The 21,612-nt window shown below is 37.6% G+C and overlaps 1 protein-coding gene and 1 pseudogene across 1 annotated transcript in view; one reads left to right on the forward strand and one right to left on the reverse strand.

Moving 5' to 3' along the window:
* SEC63 (SEC63 protein translocation regulator) overlaps positions 1–16,602 on the forward strand; it is a 70,118-nt gene extending 53,516 nt beyond the window's left edge. Inside the window, exons 17-21 of the mRNA XM_012753190.3 lie at positions 425–583; positions 2,366–2,467; positions 6,139–6,237; positions 15,454–15,558; positions 16,366–16,602. Of these exons, the coding sequence (XP_012608644.1) occupies positions 425–583; positions 2,366–2,467; positions 6,139–6,237; positions 15,454–15,558; positions 16,366–16,509 (609 nt within the window). The 3' untranslated portion in view covers positions 16,510–16,602. The remainder of the gene's footprint in view (positions 1–424; positions 584–2,365; positions 2,468–6,138; positions 6,238–15,453; positions 15,559–16,365) is intronic.
* LOC109730797 (large ribosomal subunit protein eL37-like) lies at positions 13,598–13,891 on the reverse strand (annotated as a pseudogene).
* Positions 16,603–21,612: the final 5,010 nt, after the last annotated feature.

Here is a 21,612-nt window from a genome sequence, read left to right on the forward strand (position 1 = left end):
TCTTACTGCTTTATACCTTGTCAGTTAACGAAAATGATCCTAAACTTCCAAAACAGTATTTTCCTATAAACTTCCTATTTCCCCTTCTCAAATAAAATATACTGTATAATTGATGCTTTTAAAAGCTGAGCCATCTTAGCCATTGTGGTAGTGTACTTTACAAATGGAAATAAATGTATTTATTTTACAAGCTATGAAGACTGAATAACTAATAATAGACAAATAAGCCAAATGTTAAAGTCTTCAGTCTAACTCCCACATCTTTAAATAAGAATGTTTATAATTTTCTAAAATTGTGTATGACTAGTGAAATTGTAATCTTGAGCCAGTTTAGTTATGCTGACAATAAGTTAGCTTCAAGGACTCAGATTGATATATACTCATTGAAATATTCAGAACTTTGGTGCTTGCTTTTTCGTTTTAGGACGCTGCAATAAAGGAAGATGAAGAAGAAGTTTCTGACAAAGGCAGTGACTCTGAAGAAGAAGAAACCAATAGAGATTCCCAAAGTGAAAAAGATGATGGTAGTGACAGAGAATCTGATAGAGAGCAAGATGAAAAACAAAACAAAGATGATGAAGCAGTAAGACTTATAGGCTTAAATATTTGGAATTATACCTTTGATGATTGTTTTGGGTTTTGTTGTTATTGTTCATATGTTTGCTTGCTTTTAAACAATATCCATGTATTTTATAATCTTGTTACTTTGTAAGAACATCTTTGAGGAATGGCAGTAAGGGTTATAAAGAAAAACTTTCTGATGAGGATTAGAAATCCTAATTTTCTTAAATCTTAAATTGTTAGGTAGTGTAGGACCTGGGTTTGACGTGAATTCACTTTGGGCTCTTTAGGAAATTTTCAGTGTATATAAGACATTTGAGTAAGGACTGGGCGAGTCTTTAATGAATTAATATGGTAAGGGTATAGAGTACAGAAAAATCTCATGGCATTAAGTTGCACATGATTTGTTGGGGGGGTTATGGAGAAGAATGGGGTCCTTGCAAATGAACTATAAACTGATCAGCTGATTTTTGTTTCTTAGTGTTGTTCTTTTTGACCAGGCAGTTGATCTAAAAGTAACCCTTGTGGTTTGGGAGAAAAAAAAGAGATTGCCTGAATGGCATCTGGGGCGAAAGGAGAGGCCAAAAAGAGAAAGAAGTAGAGGGCTGCAAAGGATAAAGGCATAAGGAAACAGGCTGGTCACAGGAGCTCATACTTGTAATCCCAACACTTTGGGAGTCCAGGAGTTCAAGGCCAGCCTAGGCAACATAGCAGGACCTCGTCTCTACAAAAAATCTTTTGAAAATTAGCTGAGCATGGTGGTGCATGCCTGTAGTTCCAGCTACTTGGGAGGATGGTTTGAGCTTGGGACTTTGAGGTTGCAATGAATTGTGATCGTGCCACTGCACTCCACTCTGGGCAACAGAGTGAGAACCTGTCTCTTTAAAAAGAAGAGCATAAGGAAATGATGTACCCATCTTTGGGAATGGTAGAAAACAAATATGGATGACTGTTTTTAGCCGTTACTGGGCCTTGACTGTTTTTGCACTTTGAGAATTTAATTAATTGCCAGAAAATTAAACTCTATCAAAGAAATTATTTCCCCAGCTTCTCTTCAAGGAAAAGTTGAAATATTCCTTTCTGAGTATATTAAGGGTCAGTAGAGGTGACCCTTAGGGTTTTGACAGCTAGCTTCTTCATACGACCAAAATTATATTCATCCAATTGACAAATAATTATTGATTATCTGTCAATCCCAAGTCTGTCTTAGATGAAAGAAATGCAAAGCTAAATGTGAAGTAGTCTCTGGTCTTGAATGATATGAAGACTAGTGGGGCAGGCAGATTTGTAAATAATCATTATAGTACATGCAAGATTATACACATCTTCTGTAAGGTGCATAAGGAAGGAGTGATCAACTCAGTTCTGAGGTAGAAGGAAATTTGTGGGAGGCTTTACTCAGGAGTTCATACTTTAGGCTGGCCCGGAGAGAATAATGAGTAGGCGGAGAATTAAACACACATTTAAACAGGGTTTTGGAGGAGTGAAATAGTTTGGTAAGTTCAGAGAAGCATAGATAGTTTGAAATGACTGGAATAGAAAGGGGAAAGAGGAAGGCAGTAACAGACTGGACAGGCAGGGCCAGGGTCAGAGGGTGAACGGCCATGTAGTTCATGTTGCAGGGGTGAGATTGATTTATAAAAAGAGGCATTGGAAATTTGAGCAGGAAGATATCAGAATTGTGGTACTGAACTTGTTCTAACCCTAAGTAATTAATTAGCATTGTCAGAAATAATAGCTGTATACTCCTCAAAATGATCAGAAACATACTAGATTTCAAATATTTTAATTTTTTCTTTCCTAGGAGTGGCAAGAATTACAACAAAGTATACAGAGAAAGGAGAGAGCTCTGTTGGAAACCAAATCAAAGATAACACATCCTGTGTATAGTCTTTACTTCCCCGAGGTGAGTTATACACAGTCTAGTGTTTTCCTAAGTCCAAACTTTTGTCTCTGGTGTGTACTAGCTCAAGCGTGATAAATACGGTCTATTCTTGAGAGGCCACATTTTTACTTTGTATTATTACATGTTATACATCTAGTGAATGTGTGGTTTCAAAGGAGGATTGTTAACTTCTTAAGGATTTCTGTGTTTTTTGTGTTTCCATCTTTTCTGTGCCCAGGTTACGAGTGTTGTGCTTAATAGTTATTTCTCATTAGCAGTTTAGACAGTCTTCATTAAACATACATTTATTTCACCTTTGACTGCTTGACTATATGAATCTCTCACCCCTGCCAAGTTTTAAATAGAATGAAAACATTCTTAAATTTTTCCTTGAGAGTTCTATATTGGTCACATGGGGCTACTAGACTTGCTTTGGCCCCAGTAATTGTGCCAGTCAGTGGGTGAGCCCATGGCTTTGGCACCAGCTGTGTTCTTGGCCCTGAACAAAGTTCAGTAAAAGCTGAGAGTGACTGAGCCCCAAATCCAGGACTTGTCATTACAATGCTATTTGCTCCCTTGTTCTTGTTTACTTCGTGGCTGTGGCCTGCTCAGCTTTTGGTCCTCTTGACAGCTTATGTTGTTTGTCTTTTAAATTACTTTGGGATCCCCTTGACATTTTGCGTTTGAGGATGATTCTGTCTGTGGAGCAGAGGTCAAGAACTGATTTCCCCCCAGTTCAGGGAAACTGTTCCACAGACTGCCTCACAGCTTTACTACAGAACCTTCTGCTCACCACTTGTATTTGGCAGGTGATTTCATGTATAAATCTGCTTTCTGCTTGAGAATGTCAATCCAGAGTTTCTGGGTACTGCTTAAGACAAATTCCTAAATAATTTGGCTCTCCCAGTAATAATGAGTGGCTCTGCACAGACTGTTGTTTTGACTTGGAGAGAAGTCTGTCCAGGATTCCATCTTCATGCACACGCTGATCTTCTGGCACGTCCTGAGCTTTAGCCATCTGTTAGGGGCATTTTGCCCATTGCTGAGGTAGTCTGCCAACACCAAGCATCCTGAAATCAAGCGAATAAATTCCACTCATTGATTGGTTTAAAAGTGCCATGGGAAGCTGTAAGCTGCATAATTTGTACCCATATAACAGACAGTTGCGTTTTAGATCATGCTTAGTTGATAAGTGAAACATTTGTTCACCCCCTTAGAACATTTTATCAGTGAAATGCCTTTTTCAGATTTAATCTGCATCTGCATGGTAAACATCTCAAAGTACCATTTATCAGATAAAATTTATTTATGCTCTTTCTAACATCTACTTGTCTACTTTCCCATGTACCTTACCTAAGTAACCCAACTACCGAACTACCCACTTAGTAATAACATATTATTGAAATCATTTATTATATTTAATATGTCAAGAATGGTTGGGAATCTCACACAACAGAAAAACAATTTTGCTTAAAGTGCAAACAACTCATAAAACATGTGTTTCACTTTTAACATGTTCATTAAAGAGTCTAAGCACAGGTGCAATGCCATTTATTGATATTCACTGGCTGTTTAATAAACTTGAGTGAATCTCATTTTAATTAAACAGTCTGGGGCAAGGGAGGGAAAGGCATTCTTTAAGTGGGGAAGTAAAGATATTACATACATGTAATGATGTTTCTAACAATTGTCAGAATCATTTAAATAAAAGAAGTGTTCTTGTACTTCATTTCCCTAATAATCATAACTGTCAGTTATTACACTCTATGTGCTAGGCATTCTGACATATATTTTATTTGTATTGTCTCGGTTTATATTCACAACATGGCCAGAGGTAGGCACTGATTGTTTAACAGAGAAGGAAAGTAAGATTTTAGGGAGGTGAAATAACTTAGATCTGTGTGGCTTTAAAACAGATATTGACTAACTACAGCCTGCAGGCCTAATCTGGCTCCCTGCCTGTTTTTGTAAGTGTGATTTTTTTGTACAGAAAGTTTTATTAGACCACAGCTGCGCCCATTCTTTTCATGTTGCGATGGCAGATTTAAGTAGGGTCAACAGAGACCCTACTATCTGGCCCCCAAAGCCCAGATATTAATACTGTACTTTGAGTCCATTATGTTTTTATATACGTTGTGTGTGGAAAACACAAAACATTATATATACAAATATGCCTGCTGTGGTAGACCTGACCCTTGGGGTAAGCAGAATTGAATTTTCTTGTTAGGTGCTGCTCACATCATCATGCAGTTGCGATTTATTTATTAGACTTATTAGTGTTGTGGCACTTTGTACTCTAAGGTATTTAAACAGAAGAGTTTTTAGTTGAACTTAGTGTGGTATTATTATATAATAAGCCATATTTTAATCTCATTATTAAAATAAAATAGTGTAGCAATTTTGGTTTAAAAACACAAATATTTTCTCAAAGAAACTTTTTTTTTTTTTTTTTTTTTTTTTCTTGAGACAGAGTCTCACTTTGTTGCCCGGGCTAGAGTGAGTGCCGTGGCGTCAGCCTAGCTCACAGCAACCTCAAACTCCTGGGCTCGAGTGATCCTTCTGCCTCAGCCTCCCGGGTAGCTGGGACTACAGGCATGTGCCACCATGCCCGGCTAATTTTTTATATATATATATCAGTTGGCCAATTAATTTCTTTCTATTTATAGTAGAGACGGGGTCTCGCTCAGGCTGGTTTTGAACTCCTGACCTTGAGCAATCCGCCCGCCTCGGCCTCCCAAGAGCTAGGATTACAGGCGTGAGCCACAGCGCCCGGCCTTCAAAGAAACTTTTAATGAAATTATTTTCTAACCATTTTGGGCAATTGAGAGTTTAGTGTTATTTTGGTTAAATGAATATTTAGAACATCCTAGAGTTTATTTTAAGCTGCAAAACATTTTTCTTTAAACTGTTTTAGAAAGATATCCTCCCTACCCAATTCTTAAATGATACTAAGCAGATGACTAAACAGTTACTGATGGGTGCTGTAATATAGCAGTGGTGGCTGAGTACACCGTGGGTTGGTGCTTTCAGACTGCTTGGTCTTCTAAATTTTTTTTTAAATAGTTTTCTGTCTCTTATTCTTTCATTTCTCTCTGCTGTTACTGTGTGCATTCTGGTGGTGGTTTCTTTACTTCTCTTTTCTATTCCTAATCTTTTTGGAGTTCAACTACAAATGCCAAGTTTATTAAGATCATGTGCAATGAAAGGTATAAACAGGCTCTTAGACTCTGAGATGATCTCTTAGAAGAGTATAAAGTATTTTAATGTATTGATTTTTTATTTGGCTGCCCAAGTCCTTTTCATTCCTACCTTGTGGCTTTTTCTTATTACTAGGCAAGATTACTAAGATTATTTGCAACATGTTATTTTAATAGTTTATGTTGTTTTCTTTTTTAGAATATATTTTGTCATTTAAGCTAAATCAGGGGTTTTTAATATGGAGGCTCATCAAAAGGAGCCATTAAAAACTCCTAAAATTGCATACAAAATTATTTTGGGGAACAGATGTGCAAATGGTTAGGAACAATTTATTTATTCAGTAAATAATTATAAAACACCTATTTTGTACCAGACGGACTCTCAGCGCTAGGGATGGAGCAGTGAACAAAACAAGGGTAGTATCTCTGAAATAAGATAGGCCAAAACTATATTTTTGTAGTTCTGATTATTTATACCCTTTTTTTTCTTTCTAGGAAAAACAAGAATGGTGGTGGCTTTATATTGCAGACAGGAAGGAGCAGACACTAATATCTATGCCATATCACGTGTGTACACTAAAAGATACCGAAGAGGTAATTATCCAGTAAACATTATTTCAATTTTTAACAGTGTACAGCATCTCACCATTATGTTGCTTATAAAATCTTTTTTTATAAAGCAGTTTATTATATTTGGCTTATTGTATTTGTTATGACACATTTTATAACTGTTTTGTGATGTTTGGGGGGGGTAAGCTCATTGGAAATTTATAAAGAATTGTTAAAGGTAGCCAGTTTAGTCTTTTAAAAACTGGTTCTTTGAGGCAGGGTAGCTCATGCCTGTAATCCCAGCACTCTGGAAAGCTGCTGAGGCAGAAGGATCACTTGAGGCCAGTTCAAGACCAGCTTGAGCAGTGTAGTGAGACCCTGTCTCGACTGTGCCCCCAAAAAACTTTTTCTGCACTTATTTGGGGGAATTTTCACTGTTACATGTCTTTTCCTCCTTCTCATCAGAATTAATAATATTTTATAAAAATTTATGATTTTTGTTTTTATTGGATTAATGCTAAGTATTCATACGTTTTGTCTTAAAAATAATCTAAGAATTGGTGATTTAGTTTTCTTTTTCAATTAAGAAAGGAATAGAACCTAGTGATTTAGTTTTTTTTTTTTTTTTTTTTTTTTGAGACAGAGTCTCGGTTTGTTGTCCAGGCTAGAGTGAGTGCCGTGGCGTCAGCCTCGCTCACAGCAACCTCAAACTCCTGGGCTTGAGTGATCCTTCTGCCTCAGCCTCCCGAGTAGCTGGGACTACAGGCATGCGCCACCATGCCCGGCTAATTTTTTATATATATATCAGTTGGCCAATTAATTTCTTTCTATTTATAGTAGAGACGGGGTCTCGCTCTTGCTCAGGCTGGTTTTGAACTCCTGACCTTGAGCAATCCGCCCGCCTCGGCCTCCCAAGAGCTAGGATTACAGGCGTGAGCCACCGCGCCCGGCCTTTTTTTTTTTTTTTTTTTTTTGAGACAGAGTCTCGCTTTGTTGCCCAGGCTAGAGTGAGTGCCATGGCGTCAGCCTAGCTCACAGCAACCTCAAACTCCTGGGCTCCAGTGATCCTTCTGCCTCAGCCTCCCGGGTAGCTGGGACTACAGGCATGCACCACCATGCCCGGCTAATTTTTTTTTTATATATATATCAGTTGGCCAATTAATTTCTTTCTATTTATAGTAGAGACGGGGTCTCGCTCTTGCTCAGGCTGGTTTTAAACTCCTGACCTTGAGCAATCCGCCCGCCTCGGCCTCCCAAGAGCTAGGATTACAGGCGTGAGCCACAGCGCCCGGCCTTAGTTTTTTTTTTTTTTTTTTTTTTTAATGTAGTTTTTGATCATTTGGTATTCACTGTTAATGACATCATTAGAATATATGATGAACATGTTTAACCCTTGGGTGAAATACTTTCTATTTTCTTGTTTTTCTTCTTGATTTTTTTTTGGGGGGGGACAGAAGAAAAAATGGAGGCTCATCAATAGGCTTTAAGGAGCCATTAAAACTCCTAAAATTGCATACAAAATTCTTTTGGGGAACAGATGTACAAATGGTTAGGAACAATTTATTCATTCAGTAAATAATTATAAAACACCTATTTTGTACCAGACGGATTCTCAGTGCTAGGTATGGAGCAATGAACAAAACAAGGGTAGTATCTCTGAAATAAGACAGGCCAAAACTATATTGCCCAGGCTAGAGTGCCGCGGCATCAGCCTAGCTCACAGCAACCTCAAACTCTTGGGTTCAAGCTATCCTGCCTCAGCCTCCGGAGTAGCTGGGACTACAGGCATGCGCCACCATGCTCGGCTAATTTTTTCTATATATATATATTTTTTAGTTGGCCAATTAATTTCTTTTTATTTTTAATAGAGGCAGGGTCTTGTTCTTGCTCAGGCTGGTTTTGAACTCCTGACCCTGAATGATCCGCCCACCTTGGCCTCCCAGAGTGCTAGGACTACAGGCACGAGCTATCGTGCCTGGTTCTTACTGATTTTTGTTTATATGTGTGTGTGTGTGTGTGTTGTCTTTTCTAGGAAGAAGGTTCTGTCTGCCTGAACTTGGTAGACAAGGGCAAGGCTTTTAAATTTCAAGATAGTTCTATGATGATTTTTTTTTTTTTAGTAAAATTTTTTTTTAACCTTTTTAACCAAGTGGTAAATGTGTGAAATAGTTTAATGATAAATTTATAGAGGTACAGTTCATGGGCCAGATGTACATTTGCAATTGTGATAGATATTGCTAGGTATTTATTTCTCCATAGAGAGAATGTCTAAGTATACCCATTTCCTCTTAGCATGTAAGACATTTTGGATGTCATTGGTAGTCAGAAAGATTAAAAAAGAAAAATATCCAGTAGAAGAGGAAAGTTAAAAAAAAAAAAAAAAGAAAAATAGCATATCGGTGTTATTTTTCTCCTCTGATCTTTTATTTTAATAAGTTTAAAACCTATAGAAAAGCTGCAGTATCATGCTGTATAATATCATGAAACCCCCATAGACCCTCACCTACATTTACTAATTGTTTACATTTTACCATATTTGTTTCATCTTTCTTGCTGTATGTGTACACACAAAACATACATATGTATGTGTATTTTTTTCTCCTGAACCATTTGAGGTTCTTACACGTATCATGATATGACATTCCTAAATTCTTTTTTTTTTTTGAGACATCTTTGTTGCCCAGGCTAGAACTCCTGCCATGGCGTCAGCCTAGCTCACAGCAACCTCAAACTCCTGGGCTCAAGTGATCCTTCTGCCTTAGCCTCCTGAGTAGCTGGGACTACAGGCATGTGCCACCATGCCTGGCTAATTTTTTCTATATATATATTAGTTGGCCAATTAATTTCTTTCTATTTATAGTAGAGACGAAGTCTTGCTCTTGCTCAGGCTGGTTTTGAACTCCTGACCTTGAGCAATCCACCCACCTCGGCCTCCCAGAGTGCTAGGATTACAGGAGTGAGCCACCGCACCCGGCCCTAAATTCTTTTTTTTTTTTTTTTTTTTTTTTTGGCGTCCTTACAAGAGGAAAGGCCGGCCCTAAATTCTTGATATGTATTTCCTAAGAACAAGGGCCTTCTCTTTTGTGAGCACGATACAATTATTATACTCAAGAAATTGAACATTGATGTGGCATTATTATCTAATACGTAGTCCATATCCAGATTTCTTCAGATTTTCCACTAATGTCTAGTATGGTTTTTTGCTTTATTTTAAAATTCAGGATCTAATCAAGGATTACATGTAGTATTTGGTTGTCATGCTTCTTTAGTCTAGAATACTTCCTTGTCCTTATTTATTTTGATCTTTCATGCCATTGACATTTTTCAAGAGTCCAGGTAAAGTGTTTTGCAGAATAATCACTTAATATGAATTTATCTCATTGGTTACTCAGTATTGTATTTATCTTAAATATTGTTGGCAAATATACTACGTTGGTGATGTACTTAGTACTTCTTAGTGTATTGTGTCAGGAGTACATTCTATCAGTTTGCCCTATATTGATGGTGTTAAGTAAGGTTGCTTATTTAGTTAAGGCTTTTCTCTCGTAAAGGCTTTTTTTTTTTTTTTTTTTGAGACAGTGTTTTACTCTGTTGCCGTGGTTAGAGTGCAGTGGCATCACCATAGCTCACAGCAACCTCAAACTTCTGGGCTCAAGCGGTCCTCTTATCTCAGCCTCCTGAGTAGCTGGGACTATAGGCGTGCACCACCATACCCAACTAATTTTTCTGTTTTTATTAATAGTAGAGACAGGCTCTCACTCTTGCTCAGGCTGGCCTTGAACTCCTGAGCTAAAGCAATCCTTCCGTCTCCGCGCTCCTAGAGTGCTAGGATTATGGCCACCCCACCCAGTCATGAAGGTATTTCTGACCCCCTTAATCTGTGAGGTGAAATTTGGGCCCTGTGTGAATGTCCTGTTTGCCATCAGTGTTCTACTCAATCATTTTAGCATACATCGATGATTCTTGTCTGAATCAACTTTTACTCTCTTCATTGTGTTCAGTGTAATTTTAATTTTCTATTTCAGTGTTTTTTTGTTTTGTTTTTTTTTTTTTTTTTTGAGACAGAGTCTCACTTTGTTGCCCAGGCTAGAGTGAGTGCCGTGGCGTCAGCCTGGCTCACAGCAACCTCAATCTCCGGGGCTCAGCGATCCTACTGCCTCAGCCTCCCAAGTAGCTGGGACTACAGGCATGCGCCACCATGCCCGGCTAATTTTTTGTATATATATTTTTTAGTTGGTCAATTAATTTATTTCTATTTTTGGTAGAGACGGGGTCTCGCTCAGGCTGGTTTCGAACTCCTGACCTTGAGCAATCCGCCCGCCTCGGCCTCCCAAAGTGCTAGGATTACAGGCGTGAGCCACCACGCCCGGCCTATTTCAGTGTTTTGAGTTGTATTTTTTTTGTGTGTGCCTGTAACCATTGTTCATTTTTGTTGGGTCTTTTAAATTGGTTCAAGATTTTTTGTTTTTGATGTTAAGGAATCAGTTCTTTGTGATATCTGTTGCAAATATTTCTGCCTAGTTTGTTTTATTACTATGGTTATTTTTACTAAGAAGAAATATAAATATCTATTTGTTTATTCATTTTCTTATTTTTTGTAGTATGATTTAGAAATTTTAATTTTAATTTTTTAATTGACAAATAATAGTACATATTCATGGGGTACATAGTGGTTTTTTTTTTTTTTTTTGAAACAGAGTCTCACTGTATTGCCCAGGCTAGAGTGCCATGGCTTCAGCCTAGCTTACAGCAACCTCAAATCCTGGGCTCAAACAACCCTTCTGTCTCAGCCTCCTGAGTAGCTGGGACTACAAGGCATGCGCCACCATGCCCGGCTAATTTTTTCTATATCTATTTTTAGTTGGCCAATTAGTTTCTTTCTACTTTTAGTAGAGACAAGGTTGTTGCTCAGGCTGGTTTCGAACTCCTGACCTTGAGTGGTCCGCCTGCCTCAGCCTCCCACATAGTGATGTTTTAATGCATATAATGTATAGTGATCAGTTTAGGGTAATTGGCATGTCCTTCTCAAACATTTATCATTTCTTTGTGTTGGAAATGTTCACTAGCTTCCTTTTAGCTATTTGAAATTATATATTATTAGTATTATTAACTAGAGTCATCCTACAGTTGTACAGATCACTAGAACTTATTCCTCCTATCAAGCTGTAATTTTGTTTCCTTTAATTACTCTTTCCCTATTCTCCGTACCCTTCCCAGCATGTAGTATCCTCTGTTCTACTTTTAACTTCTGTGAGATCAACTTTTTTCAGCTTCCACATATGAGTGGGAACATGCGGTGTTTAACTTTCTGTTCCTGGCTTATTTCACTTAACATAATGTCCTCCAGTTTGATCCATGTTGCCATGAATGACAGGATTTCATTCGTTTTTATGGCTGAATAGTATTCCGTTGTGTATATACATACACCACATTTTCTTTATCCATTCATCTGTTGTTGGACACCTAGGTTGATTCCATATCATGACGATTGTGAATAGTGCTGCCATAAACATGGGGGGTGCAGATGTCTCTTTGATATACTGATTTCTTTTTCTTTGGATAAATTCCCAGTAGTGGGATTGCTGGATCATATGGTAGTTCTATTTGTAGTTTTTGAGGAAGCTCCATACTGGTTGTGCTAGTTTACATTCCCACCCACAGTGTATAAGCATTCCCTTTTCTCTGGATCCTCATCAGCATTTGCTATTTTTTGTCTTTTTGATAATAACCATCCTAACTAGGGTAAGTCGATACCTCATTGTGGTTTTGATTTGTATTTCCCTGATGATTAGTGCTGTTGAGCATTTTTTTCATGTACTTGGTCATTTGTATGTCTTCTTTTCATAAATGTGTGTTCAGCTCGTTGGCCCATTTTTAAATTGTATTATTATTATTATTTTTTTTGATGTTGAAATGTTTGGATTACTTGTGTTTTCTGCATATTAATCCCATAGGATGAGTAAGTTTGCAAATATTTTCACCTGTTCTATAGGTTGTCTTTTCACTTTGTTGATTGTTTCCATTGCTGTACTGAAGCTTTTTAGCTTGACATAATCCCATTTGTTTACTTTTGCTCTTGTTCCCAGTGCTTTTGAGATCTTACTCATAAAGTCTCTTTCCAGCCCAGTATACTGAAGTGTTTCCCCTATGTTTTCTTCTTACAGTTTTGTAGTTTCAGGTCTTACATTTAGGTATTTGATCCATTTTGAGTTGGTTTTTGTATAGAGTGAGAAGTGGGAGTCATTTCATTCTTCTGCATATGTCCATCCTGTTCTCCCAGCACCATTTATTGAAGAGACTGTCCTTTCCCCAATGAGTGTTCTTGGCACCTTTGTCAAAAATCAGTTGGCTGTACATAGGTGGATTAATTTCTGGGTTCTCTATTCTGTTGTTTGTCTATGTGTCTTTCTTTATGCCAGTGTCATGCTGTTTGGGTTACTACAGCTTTGCAGTACATTTTGAGGTCTTATAGTATGATACTTAAAGGTTTATTCTTTCTGTTATGAATTGCTTTGACTATTTGGGATCTTTTGTGGTTCCAAAGAAATTTTAGGATTTTTTTTTTTCTGTGAAGAATGTCATACCAATGATAGGGATTTCATTGAATCTGTGTATTGTTTTGTATAGTATTGTAATATTAATTCTTCTGATCGATAAGCCTAGATTGTCTTTCCATTTGTTTATATCCTCTTCAGTTTCTTTCATCAGTGTTTTATAGTTTCCCTTATAGAAATCTTTTACCTATTTGGTTAAATTTTATTTTCCTTTTTAAAATTTTTTTTCTTTTTTTTAATGCCCAAATTTTGTCTCTTCTTGGTTAAATTTATTCCTAAGTATTTTTTATAGCTATTGTAAATGAGATTGCCTTCTTGGTTTCTTTTTCAGCTAGTTCATTGTGTATAGAAACACTACTGATTTTTACATATTAATTTTTTATCCTGCAACTTTACTGAATTCATTAATTGTAAGAGTTCTTTGGTAGAGACTAGGTTTTTTTTTTTTTTTTTTTTTTTTTTTTTTTTTGAGACAGAGTCTCACTTTGTTGTCCAGGCTAGAGTGAGTGCCGTGGCGTCAGCCTAGCTCACAGCAACCTCAATCTCCTGGGCTTGAGTGACCCTTCTGCCTCAGCCTCCCGAGTAGCTGGGACTACAGGCATGTGCCACCATGCCCAGCTAATTTTTTTTATATATATATCAGTTGGCCAATTAATTTCTTTCTATTTATAGTAGAGACGGGGTCTCGCTCTTGCTCAGGCTGGTTTTGAACTCCTGACCTCGAGCAATCCGCCCGCCTCGGCCTCCCAAGAGCTAGGATTACAGGCGTGAGCCACAGCGCCCGGCCTTTTTTTTTTTTTTTTGATTTTTAAAAACCAAAAGATTTATTGTGTGACTAATTATTGAAATTCTTAAGATAAACTGGATGTTGCAATAGCTGCCCTCTTGGGTTTCGGTGTTGTTCCTTCATGGAATCCATGCCTGAATCTGTGGTATACAATTTTTAGGTGCCTCATCCGACTGGTCCAGGTGGTATTGCATCATTTAGCCTTGGCACTCCAATTATACTTTCTCTTGCGCTTGGCAGGGTAGCCACATTTGCCACAGGTCGACTTTTGAAGGTGGTAGGCCTTAGAGCCATCGTGGCGGCACAACGTATGCGTCTTATTGTGAGGCTTACCAAACAATGACGTCCCCTTTGTCATCTCGCTTCTGTGGCCGAGACCAAAGAGACTGGAAAAGAAGGCACTTCTGCTGTCGAGGCTAGGTTTTTATATATATAAGATCATGTCACTTGCAAATGGGGACACTGACTTTCTACTTTATAATTTGGATGGCCTTTATTTCTTTGTCTTACCTAATTGCTCTGGCTTAGAGATATATATATTATAGTTTCTGGGTTTCTGTTATAGTTAAAAAGGCAACACTGAGATTAATTTTTTTAAAAGATCCCTTTTCCCATCATTTATTTATTTATTTACTTTTATTTATTTTTTTGAGACAGAGTCTCACTCTGTTGCCCTGGGCAGAATGTAGCGGTGACATCATAGCTCACTGCATTGTCAAACTCCTGGCTTCAAGGGATCCTCCTGTCTCAGCCTCTCAAGTACCTGGTACTACAGGTGCATGCTTCGACACCTGGCCAATTTTTTCTATTTTTAGTAGAGGTGGGATCTCACTCTTGTTCAGGCTGGTCTCAAACTCCTGAACTGAAATGATCCTCCTGCTTTGGCCTCCCAGAGTAATAAGATTACAGGTGTGAGCCACCGTGCCTGGACTTTTTTTTTTTTTAACTGGCATATTTTAATATATTATCTTGGCTACAAAATCTGGATTTTGGAGATTGAAGGCAGATCACCAGAACATCCAAAATGTCATTTAAAAAAAATTATTGTTTGTTCAAGTGAAATTGAAACTTCTAAGTGTTTGTTACTGTTTGTATTTAAAGTTTATGATTTGATGGGAAATAAGATATCCTTTTGACCTTTTAAGGCATTGCGTATTTATTCTGGAAGTAAGAAAATTTGGCAAGAATTATCTCCTTTCTAGTGAAGGTCTGTTATTTCAGCATTTCATTGATTTATACTTTTATACCCTACTTAATTTCTTCAGGTTATCAAGGTGATGGTCAACATAGACTTTGGTGTAGGTTTCAATATGCATTCTTGAATTGTGGAGATACAAATTAACTCCATCAATACTATATAATTTGATTTCCTTTTTGTGTAGTATATGTAATATATAACGTATTTCACATAATTGTTTTTGTTTTGTTTTGAGACAGAGTCTCACTGTGTTGCCTGGGCTGGAGTGCCGTGGTGTCAGCCTAGCTCACAGCAACCTCAAACTCCTGGGCTCAGGCAATCCTCCTGTCTCAGCCTCCCGAGTAGCTGGGACTACAGGCATTCGCCACCATGCCTGGCTAGTTTTTTCTGTATATTTTTAGTTGTCCAGCCAATTTCTTTCTATTTTTTAGTAGAGATGGGTTCTCACTGTTGCTCAGGCTGGTCTCAAATTCCTGAACTCAAACCATCTGCCCGCCTTGGCCTCCCCAGAGTGCTAGGATTATAGGTGTGAGCCACCACGCCCAGCCACACACAATTGTTTTTTGTTGTTGTTTGTTAGTACTTTTGTAACATTTGTTAGCACTTCCTATATCATCTGAGTAAATACCTGGCTATTAAATACTCCGGTCTAGGAATATTAGGCATGAGCTGTTGTTTCCTCCTGAAAATGTGGATTTTTAAGTACTGATTTTATTTTCTAGGTAGAACTGAAGTTTCCTGCACCAGGCAAGCCTGGAAATTATCAGTATACTGTGTTTCTGAGATCAGACTCTTATATGGGTTTGGATCAGATTAAACCATTAAAGGTAAGAATAGTGACTTTTCAACAAATAAAATTTTTCTGTTTAATTGCTTAATTTAAATTACTTTATTGATACATCTTAATGTGCTGTAATATGCCATAACTTTATAGGGCCTCAGCAAATGGGTTCTTGTTTTCTTTAGAAAAGCACAAATATTTTTACTGCACATTGTATCGGAGTGTTTATTAATTCCTGGAACTATTTTTATCGTCCTGTGTAGGATGATACACTTTCTGTAAATATCATTTGAAGCATATTCCCATCTTCGCTTATCATTTCACTTGAGCTTTTTATAAAAGACATTATTTTATATTAGAGAAATGGTTCTAAAGTATTGTTGCACTGTAAAGAGGAAAAGGAAGCCAATAAAGGTGGGCCTTTTTTTTCCATGAGAGTTTCATATTTTTTTCCATTGGCTATAGAATTTTACTTCATAAGTGTAGAGGTTGCAAAATATCTCTTTTTCCTTATTTCAGCAGAAGACTTCTATTAAGATATCACTCAGTGTCCTTGCTCAGAAATCACAATTATTAATCTTTTGTGCCAGAGAAATACATTAATAAATAGTATAACTTATATAAAATCAAAATATCAAAATGTATTTGAAATTTAACTACATTTACATGTTAGTAGATTTACTTATTTTTGGGATGAAGTATCTCTTCTAAATGAAATATGTTAAATTTAGAGTTGTATCTATAAAAATCTGTTTATAATTGCTGTGGTCAATGAAAACCATTTGTTTATCAGATATTTCTTCCATTATTCCTCCCAAAATTTCTGATGTCTGCATTTAATTCTTCTTTCTAGTTGGAAGTTCATGAGGCTAAGCCTGTGCCAGAAAATCACCCACAGTGGGACACAGCAATAGAGGGGGATGAAGACCAGGAGGACAGTGAGGGCTTTGAAGATAGCTTTGAGGAAGAAGAAGAGGAAGAGGAAGATGATGACTAAGCAGTACTATGAACGGACCACAGTGTTTGCACATCTTTGCAAAATTTTGCTGTTTTGGAAGTGTATAATAAATCAGAAACAGGACAGAACTGATATTGAGGGAGGTCTTAGTTTTTTTTCTCTAGAAATGGGTGTGTTATATTAACTAGGCAGGCAGTGGTGGTGCCGTGGTACAATCTGAAAAATGCTGAAGGCTTATTGAAGCCTTTCAAGTATGGGATGGTGCATTTATTTCATCTGCAAACGATAATAAATCCTTTGTTATTATAACTGTTCAGAAGTGTGGGCTGTGTATTATCTGATCAGTGTATGGTCCCGGTTAAAAGTAAAGGTACATGAAAATCTATAAATGAGCAACTTTTCTTTGTTCAGCTTTAGTTTCAGTAAACATTAATGTATGATAAATACTACAAATGTTTTAAGTAACATCTGCTCAAGTTTATAATCTCTTGATAAGCTCTATTACTCATTTATTGACATTTTGTAGTGATATAAGACTATTTATAACAGCTCCATTCATAGGTTTAAACATTTTATTTTTACCTCTATCTTGGTCATTAGTTGGCATTCTCTCACATTCCACATAATATAGAGGGCTACAATTTGAAATTTTCCTTTTCTTAATAGCCTAGAGTTATCAGATGGATTATAAAAATAGCTTTTAATGGCTTAAAACATTTTTAAGCCTCTGTCTTAGCAGATCAATGCAGGATCTAATTCTTTTCATAAGCTATTAGGTCTAAAAGTGATTGTGGGACCATATGTTCTCTGATATTGGTGGCTTATATTATTAAACCTTTTTTAAAAGGTTCACTCTAAAAGCTGAACTACATTCTTAGCTTTTAATCTACCTGACTCTATCAGAAGCCTTTTAAGGAAAGTAAGTATAACATACAAAGAAGGCTTTTTTGTATTCGTTTTGGACTCTTGTCAATAAAATAGAAGTTTGACTTATTTTATGTTTTCAATGTTGTGTGTCTTTTTACTTCCAGAGAAAGGATATAAATAGGGCAATCCGTTCTTTTATTTTTCTTTTAAAAATTTAATATTGTACATTACTGCTGAAGCAACTGCTGTTTCTGTATACTATAGAAAAATCCAGGAGTGAGAGGGATTTCCCCTCACATAGTACAGCTGGAAGGATAGTGCTTATAAACAGTAGAAATGTGTACATGATGAATCATTGAGATGAGGTGAATATTTTTATTACTAGATATGGAGGAAGCATAAGTCTGTAGTACTATAGGATAATTGTAATAATCCTCTATCAGAATCTTCATAGGCCAAAGTACTGTTGGAATACTAATTTGTGACCTTGTTTACTTAAAAGGTTGCTACTTTCAATGCAGAATTACCACTGGTATTTTGTTACTGCAATAGTTGGAAATAAAATTTGAAAATTACCAAAAACATGAATGGTTTTTTAGTTCTAAATTTAGGATGTAATATTTCCTATCAAATGGTCAAAGCAGTTTTTTCATTGGAACCTTGATCATCAGTTTAGTGAGACCTTCCCTTGGCAGGCAGGATGCTTTGCCCCTGAAGATTTGTTTTTTTACAAGTGAGAAGGGTGGGCTTACTTTTCAAATCAGGTTTTGCTGTGAATTGCCAGTGTGGGTTGAGGCAGCTATTGATCACCTAAATGTTGTGGCAGGGAGTGAGCCAGCTTGTTACGTCAAATGAAAGGAGAGGTTAGAGAAAATGTGTGCAGTGTAACATCAAGGAAAGTGAACAAACAAAACAATGTGTAGTATACACATTTCCTAGTTTTCTTGAAAGATACTTTTCAGGAAAAGTATTTCTTTTCTAGTGGCTATTTTGCTTTAAAGAGGCTGTACTAGTTCATTCAAACAACTGGCTTCTTTCTGGTTTTAAGACTCGAGAGGATGATATCACAACCTAGTAACTCACCACAGTGCTTAAAAAACAGCATCACCAGGCCAAGGTGGGCAGATTGCTCAAGGTCAGGAGTTCGAAACCAACCTGAGCAAGAGCGAGACCCCGTCTCTATTATAAAATAGAAAGAAATTAATTGGCCAACTAATATATATAGAAAAAATTAGCCAGGCATGGTGGCGCATGCCTGTAGTCCCAGCTACTCAGGAGGCTGAGGCAGTAGGCTCCCTTGAGCCCAGGAGATTGAGGTTGCTGTGAGCTAGGCTGACACCACGGCACTCACTCTAGCCTGGGCAACAAAGTGAGACTCTGTCTCAAAAAAAAAACAACCAAAAAAAACCAGCATCACTTCAACATTGGAAAATCCCACCAATCTGTTTTCCATTGCTCTTTGTGTGATGCGTATATACTTCCCAACTAAATAAAAGACGTTTTCCTCTAATGAGTACTTTAGGTAACCTCTTTCCATATTGCAAAAGTGAGAAAACTGAGCCTTCAGTTTATGGTTCTCATCTTTCCAGCAAGTTGCTGAACTCCACACCCCTTTCTTCTTCCTCTGGAATGAGATTAACAAATTACCCTAGTTTGTATTTAATCTAGTTAAACTCGAGTGAAGTTTCAGTTTTATTCCTATCAAGAAACAGTGACATTTTGTCAACACTGTGAGCATGTAGATGAAAACATACAGTTGTGTGTGTACAAGGCGAAATTGGTTACTTAATGAAAGTTACTTAAATTATTTAATATTTTTATCTAAATTGGTAAACGACCTATTAAAACAAATACAGCCTTCCATAAGGAGACTTAGTTGCCACAATTGGAAGTGTAGAGATTGTGGATTTTAACATAAAAATTGATTGAGGCCCTGAGGTGTTTTCCATGTGGATATCTCAATCTCAAGTTAGATGTTCATGTCCTTTAAAATTTTTCCAGTTTTTATAAATTTTTTAAATTAAGGAACACATTGAGGTTCTCTGTGTAGAACAATACCTTGTGCTGTGTTCTACTCCTCCCAGCTTGCACTGAGGGGCAGAGTAGGACGAGCCCGTCCGGCTGTGCTGGTCCACTTGGTGCGGGGAAGCTCAGGCTCTGATGCCAAACAACTGATGTGGAAGTGGGGAAGGGTATTGAGGAATGTAATGAGCCTCTCTGGACATGTTATTCATGACCATGTTTATTTAGTATTTGCTGCAGCCAGATACCATATACTGTAGTGTTTAGTAGAGATTATTTCAAGTGTAATTTAGCAGCTTACATAATTTTTGATGGGTGGTTCATCATTTATCACATACTTACTGAGTTTCTATGTGCCCAGCTCTGTGATTGGATACTGGGGCTATCAAAGGAAACGTTAATATTAAGAACTCGCTGATAGGCAGCTGTGTGGCAATTCTTTTTAATCCCTTTGCCTTGGCCATTGTTTGGAATGCCTTTTTTCTAAGTCTTTCCACTATAGGCAAAGGAATTACTTTTTTTAGGGTCTAGCTATTTAATTGTTGGCTTAAGAAAATATAGGCAAATACTCATCCTCTTTTTTTTTTTTTTTTTTTTTTTTGTGAGACAGAGTCTCACTTTGTTGCCCAGGCTAGAGTGCCGTGGCTTCAGCCTACCTCACAGCAACCTCAAACTCCTGGGCTCAAGCAATCCTGCTGCCTCAGCCTCCCAAATAGCTGGGACTACAGGCATGCGTCACCATGCCCAGCTAATTTTTTCTATATGTTTTTAGTTGGCCAATTAATTTCTTTCTATTTTTAGTAGAGACGGGGTCTCACTCTTGCTCAGGCTGGTCTCAAACTCCTGACCTTGAGTGATCCTCCCGCCTCGGCCTCCCAGAGTGCTAGGGTTACAGGCATGAGCCACTGCGCCTGGCCTCATCCTCTATTTTTAAATGTTTCTTTATAGCATTTCCCCCACCCCAAATATTCTGACTCCATGAAATCCCCAAGTCTGCCTTAAAGTGAAATAACTATTAGTGAACCATAACATGGTATTTGACCAACTGCATTGAGTGATTAGCCAAATATGCTTCAAGAAATGAGCACCAGGAGTTTTCATCCATTTAAACTTGATGCTAGGGCTATATTGCAAAACTTAAGGGAAAAAATGAGATCTTGTACATTTTTCTGTAACCTGAGCTAAAAACCCAAATAACCATCATTGGCATGCTTTAGGGCTGTTGGTTAGGTGGAAGTGTATACATCCCAGGGGTATGCAGATAATCCATTGAGAAAGTGTTAAAATGATTATTTGTATTTAATCTCATCCTTCTAAATTTCTATTTTTGTGTGTTTTATAATGTACATAATAATATTGTACAATTGTACACTTATATAATTTATAAATAAATAATACATTTATTGGTTCATTATATATATTTTTTCTGATTTGGGTGCATGATTGAAACATTTGGGCACCACTGCTTTGTGGCATTGATAGGGTGACATTGAAGCTAGCCTGAAGGGTTGGACCTTCGGCACTCACCATTGAGATCATAAATGTTGCTAGAGGTGAAGGGTTGGCGTTCATCTTGTCCAGCCCCGCTGTAGCCTACAAGAGCAAAGTGATGCTTTTCTGAGATGGAGCTGGAAGGTTTGGAGGTGGGTTGGAGGGTTCTCAGCAGCTGTTGTCTATGGAATTCAAGTAGCGCAGGTGAGATGGGGTGGAAGTGCTCGGGCTGACTACTGGGACTTGAGCAAAGGCTACAGCCTGCCCTTGGCCCTGGCAGGCAGTGGTTGCTACAAATTGAACGTGAGTGTGGGAAGGACTGTCCACTCTCTTCAGCACTAGGTTGTTCAGCATTAACCTGTCAGCTTGGGGACGCAGAGGGAGCTGTGTCCCTCTCCCCCGACGCTTAGACTTTAAAATCTGGGTAATGGTAGCAATGGATACCACTTAGGTGTGAACTGCTTCAGACTTTCTCTGTATTTTCCAGCCTGGTTCCGGTAGAGGGCGATAGGGCTATAATTTTCATTAAGGATGGTTTGTTTAGTTTGTGAGACTAAGAACCAAGATTAAAGAAATGCTTCATGATACATTTCTATCTGCACTTTCTAGGATTGCCTCTTTCCCCTTTAATCTTTTATATTCCCCCTAACCATTATTTTTCAATACTTTAAGTTTGCTTCTAGGTTTTCTGGGTGGAAACATTGTCCCTTTGCAACAAACTGCAGAAGACAATTCATATTTATTCACTGTGCTAGAATTGTA

Source organism: Microcebus murinus, chromosome 5 (assembly GCF_040939455.1).
Source record: "Microcebus murinus isolate Inina chromosome 5, M.murinus_Inina_mat1.0, whole genome shotgun sequence".
Taxonomy (NCBI): Eukaryota; Metazoa; Chordata; class Mammalia; order Primates; family Cheirogaleidae; genus Microcebus; species Microcebus murinus.